General features: G+C 42.5%; 5 protein-coding genes across 6 annotated transcripts; 2 read left to right on the top strand and 3 right to left on the bottom strand.

Annotated features, from left to right (window-relative positions):
• Positions 1-438: 438 nt before the first annotated feature.
• Positions 439-6,806, bottom strand: LOC115820201 (histone H2A-like). 2 transcript variants are annotated; one of them, XM_030783687.1, is made up of 2 exons: positions 6,770-6,806; positions 439-812 (listed from the first exon to the last, which is right to left on the bottom strand). In XM_030783687.1, exons 1-2 carry the CDS (start codon positions 6,795-6,797, stop codon positions 439-441), a joined length of 402 nt encoding a protein of 133 aa, XP_030639547.1. In that variant the 5' UTR covers positions 6,798-6,806. The 2 variants fall into 2 exon arrangements, with proteins under 2 accessions (XP_030639547.1, XP_030639546.1); XM_030783686.1 differs by lacking the exon at positions 6,770-6,806 and having other exon boundaries at positions 439-831.
• LOC115820159 (histone H1-like) lies at positions 1,384-1,995 on the bottom strand. Its single transcript, XM_030783641.1, has one exon. It carries the CDS (start codon positions 1,993-1,995, stop codon positions 1,384-1,386), a length of 612 nt encoding a protein of 203 aa, XP_030639501.1.
• LOC115820212 (histone H2B 1/2-like) lies at positions 4,868-5,245 on the bottom strand. The gene has a single exon (XM_030783698.1). It carries the CDS (start codon positions 5,240-5,242, stop codon positions 4,868-4,870), a length of 375 nt encoding a protein of 124 aa, XP_030639558.1. The 5' UTR covers positions 5,243-5,245.
• A 3,330-nt stretch (positions 6,807-10,136) lies between the features above and the next one.
• Positions 10,137-10,448, top strand: LOC115820185 (histone H4). The gene has a single exon (XM_030783670.1). The coding sequence runs from the start codon at positions 10,137-10,139 to the stop codon at positions 10,446-10,448; it is 312 nt and encodes a 103-aa protein (XP_030639530.1).
• Positions 10,449-11,698: 1,250 nt separating this feature from the next.
• Positions 11,699-12,076, top strand: LOC115820213 (histone H2B 1/2-like). Its single transcript, XM_030783699.1, has one exon. The coding sequence runs from the start codon at positions 11,702-11,704 to the stop codon at positions 12,074-12,076; it is 375 nt and encodes a 124-aa protein (XP_030639559.1). The 5' UTR covers positions 11,699-11,701.
• Positions 12,077-16,788: the final 4,712 nt, after the last annotated feature.

The following is a 16,788-nucleotide window of genomic DNA, read 5'->3' as shown; positions in this document are numbered from 1 at the left end:
GTGAGTTCATTACACACTTCGTGTCATCCCTCGGTTTTAATACAAGCGTACACGGAAATTAAAAATTAGAATAATTCTTTCGATTTCAAAACAGAATGGCGCTGAACTGTGACCGTAATACTGGCGCATATCGGGCGTGAGTACAGCAGTCTGTTGGGGAAATAAATTTAGACTATATCGCAAAACGCAGCGTAATCTAAAGGGACTAGTAAATATCAGACTTGACCTACTCCCACTTTATACTGGCATCTTTGTTAACAGTTACATGATTGCTCGTTTTTAGGGGAACAGCTGTGTGATCACCAGTTCAGTTTAAGTGTGGTGTAACGCACCTAAATCTGATGTGAGACAGACACCCAGACAATCATTTTGTTCCTTTTGTTGAATAGTTGAGTGGCTCTTAAAAGAGCCTTTGGGAATGTGACACCACTGGGGACTTTACTTGGCCTTGGCTGGCTTGTCGGTCTTCTTGGGCAACAGAACAGCTTGGATGTTGGGCAGCACGCCACCTTGAGCGATGGTGACTCCGCCGAGCAGTTTGTTCAACTCCTCGTCGTTGCGGACGGCCAGCTGCAGGTGACGGGGGATGATACGGGTCTTCTTGTTGTCGCGGGCAGCATTGCCAGCCAACTCCAAGATCTCAGCAGTCAGGTACTCGAGCACGGCAGCAAGGTAGACAGGAGCACCAGCGCCAACCCGCTCGGCATAGTTGCCTTTACGCAGAAGCCTATGCACACGGCCAACAGGGAACTGGAGTCCAGCCCTGGACGACCTGGTCTTAGCCTTGGCCCTAGCTTTGCCACCGGTTTTGCCTCTTCCGCTCATGTTTACGTTCTCGCAAGCTTTCTCAAAAGCAAATCGAAATACTTCCCTGGTCTGTGGAGGCCCTTATTTATTGGATTTGCTGCCGTCTCTGGATTGGCCAGTGTCTTCCTGTGATGTAAACCAATCATCGCACTAGAGGCACAGACAAAGCCAACCCAACACCACCCCTTACTTTTGCTCCAGAAAACAATGCGAAGATGCATGCTCTAGCTCTAAAGCAAATCAAATTTGTGGATGAAGTTTGAAAATGTTTTTATTCTTTAAAAAATAAAAATGGATCAGTTTTTGTCACTTATGCACTAGTCTGACGTCTAACTGAAAGAGAACAAAAAAAAGTTCTTGTCAACATGTCTATGTCTGAATAACGGACGCGGGTTTATCGAGCACGGTGTACTCCCATCCGGTAAACTGTAATTCTACAGTTATTTTTTTTTTTCTATTTATTGATAATGTTATAATACATGCTTTCATGGAATACTTTCCTTCATAAGAGATCAGTGGGTGGCTCTGAAAAGAGCCGTTGGATTGGGCAAGTCCTTCAGGTTATTGTTTATTTCTTTACTTCTTTTTGGGGGCTGCCTTCTTCGCCTTGGCTGCCTTGGGTTTAGCTGCTTTAGGCTTGGCTTTCTTGGGGCTCTTGGTCGCCTTTTTGGGCGCTGCTGGCTTCTTGGCCTTTTTGGGGCTCTTGGCGGCTTTCTTTGGAGCGGCGGCTGGTTTCTTTGCCTTCTTGGGGGACTTCTTGGCCGCAGCTGGCTTCTTTGCCGCTGCCTTCTTGGGCTTCTTGGCGGCAGCGGGCTTCTTAGCTGCCGGTTTCTTGGCTTTCGGCGCGACTTTCTTGGCAGGCTTCTGAGTAGCCTCCGCCTTCTTGTTTAGCTTGAAAGAACCAGATGCGCCTGTGCCTTTGGTCTGGACAAGGGTGCCTTTAGTTACCAAGCTCTTGACTGCAAGTTTGACGCGGGAGTTGTTCTTCTCTACGTCGTAGCCACCTGCAGCCAAGGCTTTCTTCACAGCGGCGAGTGAAACCCCGCTTCTCTCCTTAGAGGCAGACACAGCTTTAACGATAAGCTCGCCAACGCTGGGTCCCGCTTTTCTAGGTTTGGACGCCGCCTTCTTCTTCGGTGCTTTAGCCGGCGCTGCGGCGACGGCGGGTGCTGGAGCTTCTTCTGCCATTTTAGCGACTTTCCTATCGGCTTTGCTAAATGCTTTGATACTGATCCTCAATCACAGATGTTGTCTAACTGATTTGGTTACGCCGCAGAAAGCTGTCCTTAAGCGTCATATGAGAACCGTTTAGACTCAACTGCGTAGTCCGTTTCTATACTGCTGCGATTGCAGCTGACTTGTGTTTTCTCTCTAAACAATTTCGTTAATATTTGGATTAACGGAATATATGGAACAGCGAAAACGATACAGGCCCCTGCCAAAGACTCTCCCCATTTTGCAAATTTGAAGCGGATGGATTAGCCTTTGGTTCTTTAAGCGCTTCTCCCTCATAACCACGCCGTTGGTCGTCAGAAACGACTGGGCTAGTCTGTGTTAGAAGAAATAATTGAAGTATAAATGGAGAAACACTTGTCATATGCCCCATACAGACCCTTTAACGCTTTGAAGGGACGCCTTGGCACTGCAATAAAATGACTGGAAACGGGTCTGAGAGATTTGACATGTTTGAAAAAGGCTTTGAATGAGTGTACTTGAAACACACTGTCTTATGCTTTGGCCTAACTCTTAGCCCATACCAGAATGCAGGACACTCAGGACTATGTCACATTAGAAACAGCACAAACTATTTATTCATTAAGTAGTAGTATTATTATTCTTCATATCCTGAAAGAGATACATATAGAACTTGCAAAAACATTTCCAGAGTTCCAGAATTGTTGCACACACACACACACACACACACACACACACACACACACACACACATATATATATATATATATATATATATATATATATATATATATATATATATATATATATATATATATCTCAAATGCACACACATAGTTGTCTTACTGTGCTGACTACCAAAGCCCAAATAATGCTAGAGGAGCTGTGACATCACGTGACTGGTGATCTGTAAATGGGATGTTTGCTTAATGAAGAGAGTGGACATTACAGGTTCTCACACTGAGAGGGAAAACAAAATCCATGAAAATATTTACCGCCACCAAAACACCATCAGAAACACTCACTGTGGGCTAAAACTGCTGCACACTAACGTGTACTTCAGAATGAAATATGATTTGCAGTTTTTCCTCAGGGAAATAAAGACATTTAAAGCCCACACTTTGCTGTGAGAACATGTGGTTGTTGTAAAAGAGTAGAAAGGGCAGAACTGTACATGTCCAGTTCACCACAGGAGGCTGAGCTGACTGGGGATGCTTGAGCGTAGCAAAAAAATTGACAAATAACAAAGAACTCAATTTTTATGGTTACACTTCTGTTACTGCTGTATGGAGTAAAACCGCCATATATCTCAGCCATCACACAAACAATGTTCTGGTGGTGACCTGTTATTTACATTCATATTTATACATTTTGCAGATGCTTTTATCCAAAGCAACTTCCAGGGCAGGCAGTGCAGAAATCAAGTAGATAGCTGTTAAGGACCCAGTTGTTGCTTAAGTTCTATGTTGCATTAGTTTTATCCAACAGACTTGTACATGGTTCCATTTCTCTTGAAGTTTCGACTTGAGAACAATTGCACACTTCAACCGTTTTAGTATTAGATGCAATACATTAAACATCAGGGTTTTTAACTTCTCCCTAAACCTTTCCATCCATTTGAAACTTGTCTTGTTACAACACTCACAGTGCTTCAGTTATAAGTTACACACACACACAAATATAATGTGTGTGTGTGTGTGTGTGTGTATATATATATATATATATATATATATATATATATATATATATATATATATATATATATATATATATACACACACACACACACACTTACATACACACGGACACACTGTAAAGGAGAGTGACTGACAGTGCAGTATTAGGTGTGCTGCTCCCTGTGTAACTGTGCCTTTGCACTGATTTAGGGACCTTGCGGTCACTGTGGGGTGTCGGTCCAAACACAATCCAAGCATCCAATTTGGTTCTCTTATATATATTAAAACGCACAGCACGAGGTCTGGTAGGGTATGGTCTGGTTAAATCGTTACTGACGCACACCGCATAAGCTTAAACTGTCTGTGTTTTTGACTTCATCTCTCTGGAGTCAGGGTTGATCTGAGGATTGGGAGGGATGTGAGTGTTTTATACGCTGACCTGTCCTTAATCCTATTGGCCGTAAAGTCAGAGAGCAGCCTGGATGGACAGGTCAGATGGCTAATCCTGACCTGTATGGAAAGTTTATGGGTGCAGCCTTGGTGACATATGTACTTATGTTGACATATGTTGACTCTGGAGTACATCTGGGGAAAGGGGAGCTTTACACAGTCTGGTGGGGGGGGACCCCACAGAACTTGCATGGTGCATTAGTCATCTGACAAGTTATTCCCAACAGATGGCCCTTTTTATACACACACTTTGTAGGCAACAACAACAGTTTTGTAAAACAAAATAAAGTACCACAAAAGTAGAAAGACTCATGAAAACTCAGGCAGTCAGCTCAGGTTTTGTACAGCTACAGAATCCCAAATTGTTCCGAGTAATGCCTTTTCTCTAGCATCAGCCCCAAAAATACCTGGATCATATTAGAGACATTACCATAATGTCAATGTAAATACAAAAAAAAAAAAAAAAAAAAAAACCCATCACCCATAAGTTTGAAATATGTCCATTTACACCCACTGCTGAAATGTGTATAAATATTTCCATGGACACGCAATAGCTTCTGTACCTAAAGAACATTGTATGCATGCTATACACAAAGCTTAACACAAAACTACCAGTTTGATCAGACCATGCATGTTCGCCTAACATTTTCATCCTGATAGCAAGCTGGTCAGTTCTTTTATAGACTTTGTGGGTGGCTCTTAAAAGAGCCTTTGGGTTAGACACGCTTCCTTGTTGAAATTTACTTGGAGCTGGTGTACTTGGTGACGGCCTTGGTGCCCTCAGACACGGCGTGCTTGGCCAACTCACCGGGGAGCAGCAGACGCACGGCGGTCTGGATCTCCCTGGAAGTGATGGTGGAGCGCTTGTTGTAGTGCGCCAGGCGAGAAGCCTCTCCGGCAATCCGCTCGAAGATGTCGTTGACGAAGGAATTCATGATTCCCATAGCCTTGGAGGAAATACCGGTGTCGGGGTGGACCTGCTTCAGCACCTTGTACACGTAGATAGCGTAACTCTCCTTCCTGGTCCTCTTACGCTTCTTGCCTCCTTTGCCGGCCGTCTTGGTCACGGCTTTCTTGGATCCCTTCTTGGGTGCGGACTTCGCAGGCTCAGGCATGATTGCAGTACTTCGAAAAGTTAACAACGAATGAGTTACCCCAGCCCCGGTACCCACCGTAAGTACAGACTCTTATGCAAATTCGATGAATATCCGCCCTCCTCCACGTTCACTTGCTTGTGGCAGATTCTACTGGCGACTTATGAAAAACAAGTCGTCTATTGGTCGTCTACCGATTTTGACGAAACGCAACGACCTCCAATGGGAGAGCCAAAGAGGCTGAACCAAAATTTGCTTTTGCGCGGGCTCCATGCTCCCCAACCCCCCACAAATTCCTTTGTTCTGCCTTCAGTTCTTTATTAATCTCACGGTACAAAACATTGTATTACTCTATAAGAGTATCTAACTTACAAGTGTATAGTTTTTAGTGATTTACCCGTGCCGCTCGGGCTTTTCAGCGTCTCTTTCGCGACCGTTTATTCCGTCCCCAGATGATTCGTACGCACACTTTTTCTCTTGCCTACACTTTGCGCGGGCTCCACGCTCTCCAACCCTCTTCTAAGCTCATTTGTTCTGCCTTCAAAACTTACATTTATCGTGGTGGGTAAAAATGTACTATCACACACTCAAACATACAAATTCACAGTTCATGACCGTACGTTCGGTATTAGACAGACGCGTTGAAGGAAAAGAAAAAAAGAGAGCGAGAGAGATGGGCACAAATGTCTGACAGACGAATAATTATGGCATTGTGGACCTCCAGAAAATTTTACCAAAATGAGCGCCAAGTAAAACCAGTCAATGGGGAGGAAATCTAGATCATAGCATGGTCAAAGCATGTGCACGGATGACGGGACCTCGTGTCGCTTCTGCGTAGTAATGTTTGACCCATTTCATTTCGATTAGTCTTCGGTGATACCGAGTGTTGAAATCCTTCAGTTACGCCGCGATATTTGGGCTAAATAGCAGATGCAGCAATATGCGTAGCATTACACACGTCTAATGTATACGCACTCTGAAGCGTATACATTAGTTGTTCGCGCTTGCCAATCCTTCAACCACCACACAACTTCAGCATACTGATCGGTGAATACAGTCAGAGGAAACGGGCTTGGAGATGCAGTTCAAGCTAAGGCTTTATAAGAATAGCCAAGTTGTCCTAACTGACAGACGCTAAGAAATAATCACTGGAACCCAAAGCAACGCCTCTGTGTTTGTCAGACAGGAATATAGCACGTTTGTAAATCGATGTGGGCGGCTCTTAAAAGAGCCTTTGGGTTCGTTCTGTTGTGTTACAGACTGCTTAACCGCCGAAGCCGTACAGAGTACGTCCCTGGCGTTTCAAGGCGTACACAACATCCATGGCAGTCACGGTCTTTCTCTTGGCGTGCTCGGTGTAAGTAACGGCATCACGGATGACGTTCTCCAGGAACACCTTCAGCACACCACGGGTCTCCTCGTAGATCAGGCCGGAGATACGCTTGACACCGCCACGGCGAGCCAGACGACGGATAGCGGGCTTAGTAATACCCTGGATGTTATCACGAAGGACCTTGCGATGACGCTTAGCGCCTCCTTTGCCAAGACCTTTGCCGCCTTTTCCTCTGCCAGACATTTTGTTCCTGCTTGGTTAAGTTCAGAACAGTGAGGTACGCTGTAGCAAACGCCCCTTTATATTCTTGTGGAAAGGACCTCCTTGAAACCATGTGGCGTTTATCCCCGCCCCCATATGTCTGCATACGCGCGCGTCTCTCTCTCTCTCTCTCTCTCTCTCTCTCTCTCTCTCTCTCTCTCTCTCTCTCTCTCTCTCTCTCTCTTCAGCTGTTAGGAAGTGGCATAAGTTTAAATTCCTAAAATGAAATTACATCAGTATATGCAACGAGTAATTATATTTAAAGTATATAGTGACACTTTGAAGTATAACTAAATCAAATTATTTCTTCTGAGAATTAAGCTCATATTTTAAATAGTCAAATGTTTTCTAATATGAATCATCACTTCACTATTTTTTAACAGTAGTCACACCTTGTGCATCGGGTCTAGCTCTAGAAGGCACAGAAGTTTTCTCTATGACAAAAAGATGCTCTTGAGCAGGAAATCACTCTGCAAAAGTATTGAGTCAGACCTGAACCGAGAAATAATGATGATGATGATGATAATGGTTTTCTAGAAATGATCAGAAAATTAAAATTTTATTACTGGCCAAAGAAAAAAGTAAAAATTATTCATTCTCTCCCCCCCCCCCCCCCCCCCCCCCCCCCTTCCTTGTCTTTCATTCGGAATGCTTCTTTAACGCAATAACTATTTGCACAGTCCATGCTTTGTTTTTGTTTTTTTCCTACAAGAGAAAATCATTGGAATGTGGAACTCACCTCAGAGAATATAACCACTTGCGCTTGACTCCAAGTCATAAACCCAAACAAGGAAAATGGGGGAGCCAAATTTTTCTAACACTACTAAATGTACCACATATGTCATTACTGGGTTATGCATTCGCTAACACCTTCTATGACTCAAGTTCCTGAGTGACATAAAAATCAAAACTTTTTCTTTTCTTCTTCCAGTGATCAATTAATGAGTAACTCCTCTAAAATACAGTGGATAACCCTTACCTAATTATTAATTTTCTTGGCCTACCTATTGTAATGTGGTTTGCTCAGTTTGTGAGCAAACCACAATACAATATCAGGTAGTTTTCTTCTTGGTTTGTTTTAATGGAATGCTTATGTAGTTTCATTTTTATTATGTTCCTTTTTGATTTTTGCATCAATAACCAGGACCAGTTACTCATCATGGAAGCACCAATTTGCATTAAACTTAAACCAGCCCATATGTTAGTTACTCTCCATAGGCTCTACAGTCTGAATCACATGGTGCCCCTAAAACTCACCAATAAACTACTTGTCTGGTTCCCAGTACTCGCAAGGTATCATGTCTGTAAGTATAAGATGGTCCCATCAGAAGATTTTACAAACAATGACTTTGAAAGGACAGGGGGTATTCCAGAAAGTGGCCTTAGTCAAAATCAGAGTTAGTTAACGCAGAGTAAATAATAAAACTTCTCACAGAAGAGCTCTATGGCTTTGTTTTGCTAGGAGAATGAAGCCGTGGGGCTCTTTTATTAGGAGGTTTACTAATTACTCTGAGTTAACTAACTCAGGGTTTTCACTAAAACCCGCTTTCTGGAATACCCCACAGGAGTTATGGCAGTGGCGGCTCCTGCCAAATCTCTCAGGGGGGCAATGGTTGCGATGATGGCTAAGGTGACCCGTTCAATGGGTAAATTAACATTTAACTAACTAGACATTATCACATTGCATTGTGCAAATTAAAGGCAAATATTTTAGTATTAATGAAAAATAAATTGACTCTCACAATCATCAGATTCAGTTATCACATACATTTTATTTTAGATACAGCAAATCCAATTGTAAGAGCAATGGCTGATGATGAGTAATGAATAAAACTATTAAACTATTGGGAAGATACAATAAGTGCAGTCACATAACTCACTATTTAAATTACCTTACTCACTTATACTGAAATTTTGCTCGTCTCTCTTTCAAGGCAGCAAAGTGATCGATTACCCTCTCATTGAAATCAGGCATGTTCCTGACTAGCTCCCTCTCCATGGAAAGCATAGCCAGTGCATTCAGACGTTCCTGTCCCATTGCGTTTCGCAGGAATGTCTTGATTCTCTTTAAGGTTGAAAAACACCTCTCAGCCTCAGCCGTTGTCATGGGAGTGGTTATGAGGATGTTCAACAGAGCCAAAGTCTCAGAAAAAGTCTCCTGGAGGTTGTACCTCTGTAGAACCTGGTACAGCGCCAGTGCACCACAGCAGCCCTTGAATTCGGGACTCTCATAGATAAGGGACAGTTCAGTCTTGAGCTTCGCCTTATTCAGCATGGGGTATGCCCTGACGGTGGTGTTCAGAGCCTCAACAGGGAATGTGTGGCAGTGCTGTTCAAACATCTCTCCTTGCAGCAGCGTGGCACTCACAAGGTGGTCGGTGAAGGAGAACCTTTCTTTGGCGTGGGCCAGGATTGTGTTGCAGACCTGTCAAAAAAATAAGATTAAAAAAAAAAATATATATATATATATATGTGTGTGTGTGTGTGTGTGTGTGTGTGTGTATATATATATATATATATATATATATATATATATATATATATATATATATATATATATATATATATATATATATATATATACACACACACACATACATACATACATACATACATACACACACACACACACACACACACACAAATAGAAATACATATATGTATATGTTACTGACATCGCACGCATGACTGAGGAGACAACTGTAAACAATTCTACTGGTGTTGGCAATTAATATGAATGTGACCATTATGTACTCAGTCCCTTAAGTAAAAGTTGTTTCAAAGTCCCAAAGGTTAGAGTATGATGGGTCCAGATAGATGTAGTGGAAAACTACTAAAATTTCCTTTGGACATATAGATGTATGAAAGCAATATTTGAGAAATGTGGAAATACTCAAGTAAACGAGTATCTCACACTTTGGAAATACAATACTATGAGTAAGCCTGCTACCATCCATTCCTGAATTTAACTCTCTTTAACTTTTCCAACACTGGGTTCCACACTGTAGGCCTCCTTAAATGGTCAGTAATAAATGCCTATACCTCTTTAGACAGGAAAGTATAATTACTCATTGCATATATTGATGTAATTTCATTTTAGGAATTTAAACTTATGCCACTTCCTAACAGCTGAAAAGAGAGAGAGAGAGAGAGAGAGAGAGAGAGAGAGAGAGAGAGAGAGACGCGCGCGTATGCAGACAATGCAATATGGGGGCGGGGATAAACGCCACATGGTTTCAAGGAGGTCCTTTCCACAAGAATATAAAGGGGCGTTTGCTACAGCGTACCTCACTGTTCTGAACTTAACCAAGCAGGAACAAAATGTCTGGCAGAGGAAAAGGCGGCAAAGGTCTTGGCAAAGGGGGCGCTAAGCGTCATCGCAAAGTCCTCCGTGATAACATCCAGGGTATTACTAAGCCCGCTATCCGTCGTCTGGCTCGCCGTGGCGGTGTCAAGCGTATCTCCGGCCTGATCTACGAGGAGACCCGTGGTGTGCTGAAGGTGTTCCTGGAGAACGTCATCCGTGATGCCGTTACTTACACCGAGCACGCCAAGAGAAAGACCGTGACTGCCATGGATGTTGTGTACGCCTTGAAACGCCAGGGACGTACTCTGTACGGCTTCGGCGGTTAAGCAGTTTGTAGCACAACAGAACGAACCCAAAGGCTCTTTTCAGAGCCGCCCACATTGATTTACAAACGTGCTATATTCCTGTCTGACAAACACAAAGGCGTTGCTTTGGGTTCCAGTGATTATTTCTTAGCGTCTGTCAGTTAGGACAACTTGGCTATTCTTATAAAGCCTTAGCTTGAACTGCATCTCCAAGCCCGTTTCCTCTGACTGCATTCACCGATCAGTATGCTGAAGTTGTGTGGTGGTTGAAGGATTGACAAGCGCGAACAACTAATGTATACGCTTCAGAGTGCGTATACATTAGACGTGTGTAATGCTACGCATATTGCTGCATCTGCTATTTAGCCCAAAAATCGCGGCGTAACTGAAGGATTTCAACACTCGGTATCACCGAAGACTAATCGAGATGAAATGGGTCAAACATTAGTAAGCAGAACCGACACAAGGTCCCGTCCTGCGTGCACATGCTTTGACCATGCTATGATCTAGATTTCCTCCCCATTGACTGGTTTTACTTGGCGCTCATTTTGGTAAAATTTTCTGGAGGTCCACAATGCCATAATTATTCGTCTGTCAGACATTTGTGCCCACCTCTCTCGCTCTCTTTTTTTCTTTTCCTTCAACATGTCTTACGCGTCTGTCTAATACCGAACTTACGGTCATGAACTGTGAATTTGTATGTTTGAGTGTGTGACAGTACATTTTTACCCCCCACGATAAATGTAAGTTTTGAAGGCAGAACAAATGAGCTTAGAAGAGGGTTGGAGAGCGTGGAGCCCGCGCAAAGTGTAGGCAAGAGAAAAAGTGTGCGTACGAATAATCTGGGGACGGAATAAACGGTCGCGAAAGAGACGCTGAAAAGCCCGAGCGGCACGGGTAAATCACTAAAAACTATACACTTGTAAGTTAGATACTCTTATAGAGTAATACAATGTTTTGAACAGTGAGCTTAATAAAGAACTGAAGGAAGAACAAAGGAATTTGTGGGGGGGTTGGGGAGCATGGAGCCCGCGCAAAAGCAAATTTTGGTTCAGCCTCTTTGGCTCTCCCATTGGAGGTCGTTGCGTTTCGTCAAAATCGGTAGACGACCAATAGACGACTTGTTTTTCATAAGTCGCCAGTAGAATCTGCCACGAGCAAGTGAACGTGGAGGAGGGCGGATATTCATCGAATTTGCATAAGAGTCTGTACTTATGGTGGGTACCGGGGCTGGAGTAACTCATTCGTTGTTAACTTTTCGAAGTACTGCAATCATGCCTGAACCTGCGAAGTCCGCACCCAAGAAGGGATCCAAGAAAGCCGTGACCAAGACGGCCGGCAAAGGAGGCAAGAAGCGTAAGAGGACCAGGAAGGAGAGTTACGCTATCTACGTGTACAAGGTGCTGAAGCAGGTCCACCCCGACACCGGTATTTCCTCCAAGGCTATGGGAATCATGAATTCCTTCGTCAACGATATCTTCGAGCGGATTGCCGGAGAGGCTTCTCGCCTGGCGCACTACAACAAGCGCTCCACCATCACTTCCAGGGAGATCCAGACCGCCGTGCGTCTGCTGCTCCCCGGTGAGTTGGCCAAGCACGCCGTGTCTGAGGGCACCAAGGCCGTCACCAAGTACACCAGCTCCAAGTAAATTTCAACAAGGAAGCGTGTCTAACCCAAAGGCTCTTTTAAGAGCCACCCGCAAAGTCTACAAAAGAACTGACCAGCTTGCTATCAGGATGAAAATGTCCCAAAATTAGTGGACAAAGTGTTACTCCATTTTTCCTCATGGGGCTTTTGGCAAATGTTATTTTAAGAACCAACTGGCTCTTTTGTGTCAAGGTACATGTCAAATGTGCATATAATGCTTCTTGGGTATGGTATGTTCAGAAATGGGCAACCATATGTTCATCTCAGTATGTAGGCCCTCAGACATTTTAAAGGGTATTTCAAAGAATAAGTGGTGAACTTAAAAGGTTAAGACAGATGTCTAATATAATGATGTTAATGTGGTACTGGAAAATGTCTTGCCATTTGAAATTTGGGGGAAAAAAGCGCAATGTCAGGGTGCAGAGCTGCACGCGTCCTTTCTCTGGTATTGGCCTTGGTATTTAAGTATGGAAGATGGTGAAGGCAAGACATAGTTTGGGACAAACATCAAATGCCACTTTATGTAATCGTTATCCGTCTGAACTTCTGAGTTGTCAAAGTCTGTGTGTCCAGCAAGCTGCTGATGAGAACTGTTTTGTTCCCTGACCTGTTAGTTTGATCACTTTTGTGCACTTCTAACAATAAACTCTGCCTAGCTCCATCTCTGGTGTGGCTGATTACTTCATTCTTGTTTCATGCTGTTTTACAGGCACTCGACCTACTTAAGAATTTGAAACAAGGAGAATAATATAATGATCAAACATCTGAGCAGTCTCACTGATCAACATGACTAACTCACCCAAGGACCTCTAGGGCAAGGCAAAAAAAAAAAACCCTGAAACAGTGTTGATGGGGAAACCAACTTAAGGTAGAGGGAATGGTTACTTAAATTAGCTCCCCCACCACTGCCAACACGCAGTGGGTTTATGTCTCAGCTAGAGAGCTGTCAAAGCAAACAGAGGCATTTAAAAAGGCCATTATATAGCAGGTCGTCAGAGTAAAGAAATGTGAGAACCATATGTGTGATGGAGTATATGGTTGTTCTCCTCCATACAACAGAAACACAAGAATAACAGAGTTAAAATGGAGTGCCTTGTTGTTTGTTAATCTTCCCTCACTTATGAATCCCTGGTCAGTGCAGGATGTTCTGAAGCATCCTGTGATGAACTGGACAATGGTAGATTTGCCATTTCCTTTCCATTACAGCTACCATGGGGTCGTCTGCTGAGAGGTTGATCAAACTTCGAAATTGTGGTCTCACATTTCATTCTGTCATTGACAAAAAATGTGAATTTCAAGTTACAGCAGAATTCAACCTGTAAGCTAGCAGTTTAAATACAGAAACAGACTGTTTCTGAACAATTTTGATGACTGTAGATATTTCCGTGGATGATTTTCATGTCATAGCGATGTGTGAGATGACCCTGAAAGTCCATTGTATTTGTTATGCAAACATCCCATTACGTATAGCCCAGTCATGTGATGTCACTGCTCCCATTAGAAATACAGCGGTAAGCAGCAGTCTGTGTGTAAAATCTAAAATGTGTTTGTATGTTAAGATGAAAAATTGCCAATCAGCACACTGAGAAAAAGTGCGAAAAGTATTTGTGTGTGTGTGTGTGTGTGTGTGTGTGTGTGTGTGCATGTGTGTGTGTTATGTGTCATTAGATCAAAAGTGGTGTGCAATATGACAAAGGAAGACCCCTTTCACTTATCTCCAGTCATCTCACTTACTGTTCCTTTAGTAAAACTCATACAGTCTGACAGTAGTATGTTCCCATATACCCCGTTACTATGGATGAAAAAGTTGTAGAGCAATATACCATTGCTATTGTTTTGAAAATAAAGTTACACTTCCTGACAGATCAAACATTGGCAGTCAGCACATTAAGACAGTTGTGTGTGTGTAGGTGTGAGAGAGAGAGAGAGAGACTGAAGAATAACTACCACATCAAACTTGCTGTTAAGAGTTTGATGACTAAAGGGACCCTTATCCAGACCAATGGAACAGGTGCCTCTGGATCTTTCAAGTTGAAGAAGGCGGCGGCCAAGGCCACCATGAAGGAGCCTGCCAAGAAAGCTGTGCCGAAATCGATGCTTACTACGTTGGTCTGTTCAAGGACACCGAGCTGTGTGCCATCCATGCCAAGAGAGTCACCGTCATGCCAGAGGACATCCAGCTGGCCCGCTGTATCCATGGCTAGTGTGCTTGAGAACACTGGTGAAAAATTCAAACAGCATTACATTTGATACGACAGCTATTTAGTTAGACAGTCATGCAGCCATAATTTAGACTTTCATGCATTACAAGTTCATATCACTGCTGTATAAAAACAAGAAATGGAAAGTTCTAGGTAACTGATCTCAGCAAAAGGTATTAGTAGAGATGTTATCAGAGACACGCTACTGGGTTGTGGTCAGAGACACTATCCACTGGATCCGGCAGGTGATAACACTGTGTGTTCAGAGGATGGGATGGTCTCTCTGGAGTATGTGGACAATGATGATGAATATATTTCACACTCGCCAGCACAGTTCTGGACTCATCTCACAGTGAATAATAAACTCCACAGGATCAGACTGAGAAACACTGTCATTCTGTGACTTTATGAATAAAACAAAGTGAGATTCTCAACACATGTTTATAGGAAAAGTCTCTCCTTATTTCTATGATGAGTGTAAAGGCTGCCCTCTGAGGATCAAACCAGTGAAGTTTTCTGTAGTTTTCATAAAGAGTCATTTTTATATGTGGAACTCTGAACTCCAATATGACTGAATGCCTTTACAAAAATCTCGGTATTTTTTACTTTGCTGACTTCATCTTTATTCTAGTCAGAGACATTATTATATGGTACAGTTTTTACCATGATTCATCTGATTGCTCTATTACTGATTTTAAACATGCTGTTCATCAGTTAATCATCAGTTAATTAAATGATTGTATTCTGTGCTACTGATCTTGGTTTAGATTCATCATTGACCAATGGGAACATGCCTGACTTTAAAGTTCACACAACCTCCACTTTGTATGAATGAGGTAGTTGAGTTTAGTAATTCATATACACTTACCATTCTACTCCAGCAGGGGTCAGCATTCTTCAAGAAGTGAGCTTTTACATCAAATATTACTGGTTAAACATTACTGGTCAATGATTAATGTTTTTCTAAAAACTTTAAGTGATGAGCAGGATAACACACTTTTCATCATGTGTCTTGTATTCTGTTTATTAAACGTAAATGTTTTTCCCCATTTCACCTAAGTCTTTTAAAATAGAAATATTTTAACAAATCAAGGGGTTGTAGAAACAATGAATTATTCATCAGCTCTGTCTTAAACAGTCTTCTGCAGACCCTTCAGTCTCCATGTGGTGAATCCTCAGAACACAGTAGACATTAGTGAAGAAAGTCTGCGACTGTGATGGGAGTTCAGACAATAATGGTTATGAAGGAAATAAAACAAATGATGATGTCAAAGAGGGATGTCTTTATGAAAGGAGTGAAGATGGGGGGGGGGGGGGGGGGGGGGGGGGGGGGGGAGGGGGGGGGGGTCTCATATTGTCAGAACAAAACCTGTGCTCATTGCTTTTGAAATGGTAATTACTATGCTGATCTTAAATAGACATGTAAACACAGATTGAAAATAGTAGAATAGGTAAATAGGTAAAATACAATATATAAGCTACAGAGGCTTTGTTGTTGTTATTGTTTGTTTCAAAAGTGCTGATATGTATACTGTTCCTATAAAGTATATTGTATTATTTCTGTAGTGTATTAAACATTCTTATTTACTGTTGATATACTATGGTGTCATTATAGTCTAAGCAATTCTGATTTTATGTAACTGATTTTTCAGAGGATGTTCTCATCCTGAATACAATGCAGTTGAATATTAAATAAACATTTTACTGAGGACTTTGATAAGAGTGGAGGTACAGCTGGATAAAAGCCTTTACACTTGATCCTCTAGGGGGAGAATGAGATATTTGAAAACACAAGAGCTTAGAAACCAATCAGAATCCTTCATCTAAAACCCCACCCTCTCAGGAGGAGGGAACTCATGAACTGTCAGTCTGTCTGTAATGCAGGAAGAGCTCTATCTTACAGATTAAACCAAACTTAAGCTAGAGTTTATTTATTGATAAACGAACAGCGACTAAAGGATCAGTGAGTGAGGAGTTTTCAGATCAGAGCGGACTATGTGTAGAAAACAAAGGTTCTTGTGAGGAAAGCGTCTGTTCAAAAATCAGAAAGTGAAAATAAAGTTGAAACGATATACGTCATCCCAACAGGGGAGTTATTAAAACATGGATTCATCAGACGAGGATTTCTTCTGTCCTGTGTGCTGTGACGTCTTTAAAGATCCTGTTCTCTTGTCCTGTAGTCACAGTGTCTGTAAAGTCTGTCTGCAGCAATTCTGGGAAAAGAAGGGAACCCAGGAGTGTCCAGTTTGTCGGAGAAGATCATCAAAATCTGACCCTCCCCGTAATCTTACGTTAAAGAACCTGTGTGAGGCTTTTTTACAGGGAAAAATTGGGAAAACGTCATCAGGGTCTGACGAGTTCTGCAGTCTGCACGGTGAAAAGCTCAAACTCTTCTGTCTGGAGAATAAACAGCCTGTGTGTGTGTGGTGTGTCAGACTTCAAAAAAACACAAAAATCATGAATTCTGTCCAGTGGATGAGGCTGCACATGATAGTAGGGTAAGACAAATACT

This window comes from Chanos chanos, chromosome 9 (assembly GCF_902362185.1).
Source record: "Chanos chanos chromosome 9, fChaCha1.1, whole genome shotgun sequence".
In the NCBI taxonomy this organism is placed as follows: domain Eukaryota; kingdom Metazoa; phylum Chordata; class Actinopteri; order Gonorynchiformes; family Chanidae; genus Chanos; species Chanos chanos.
This window is presented reverse-complemented; position numbering and strand designations above follow the sequence as displayed.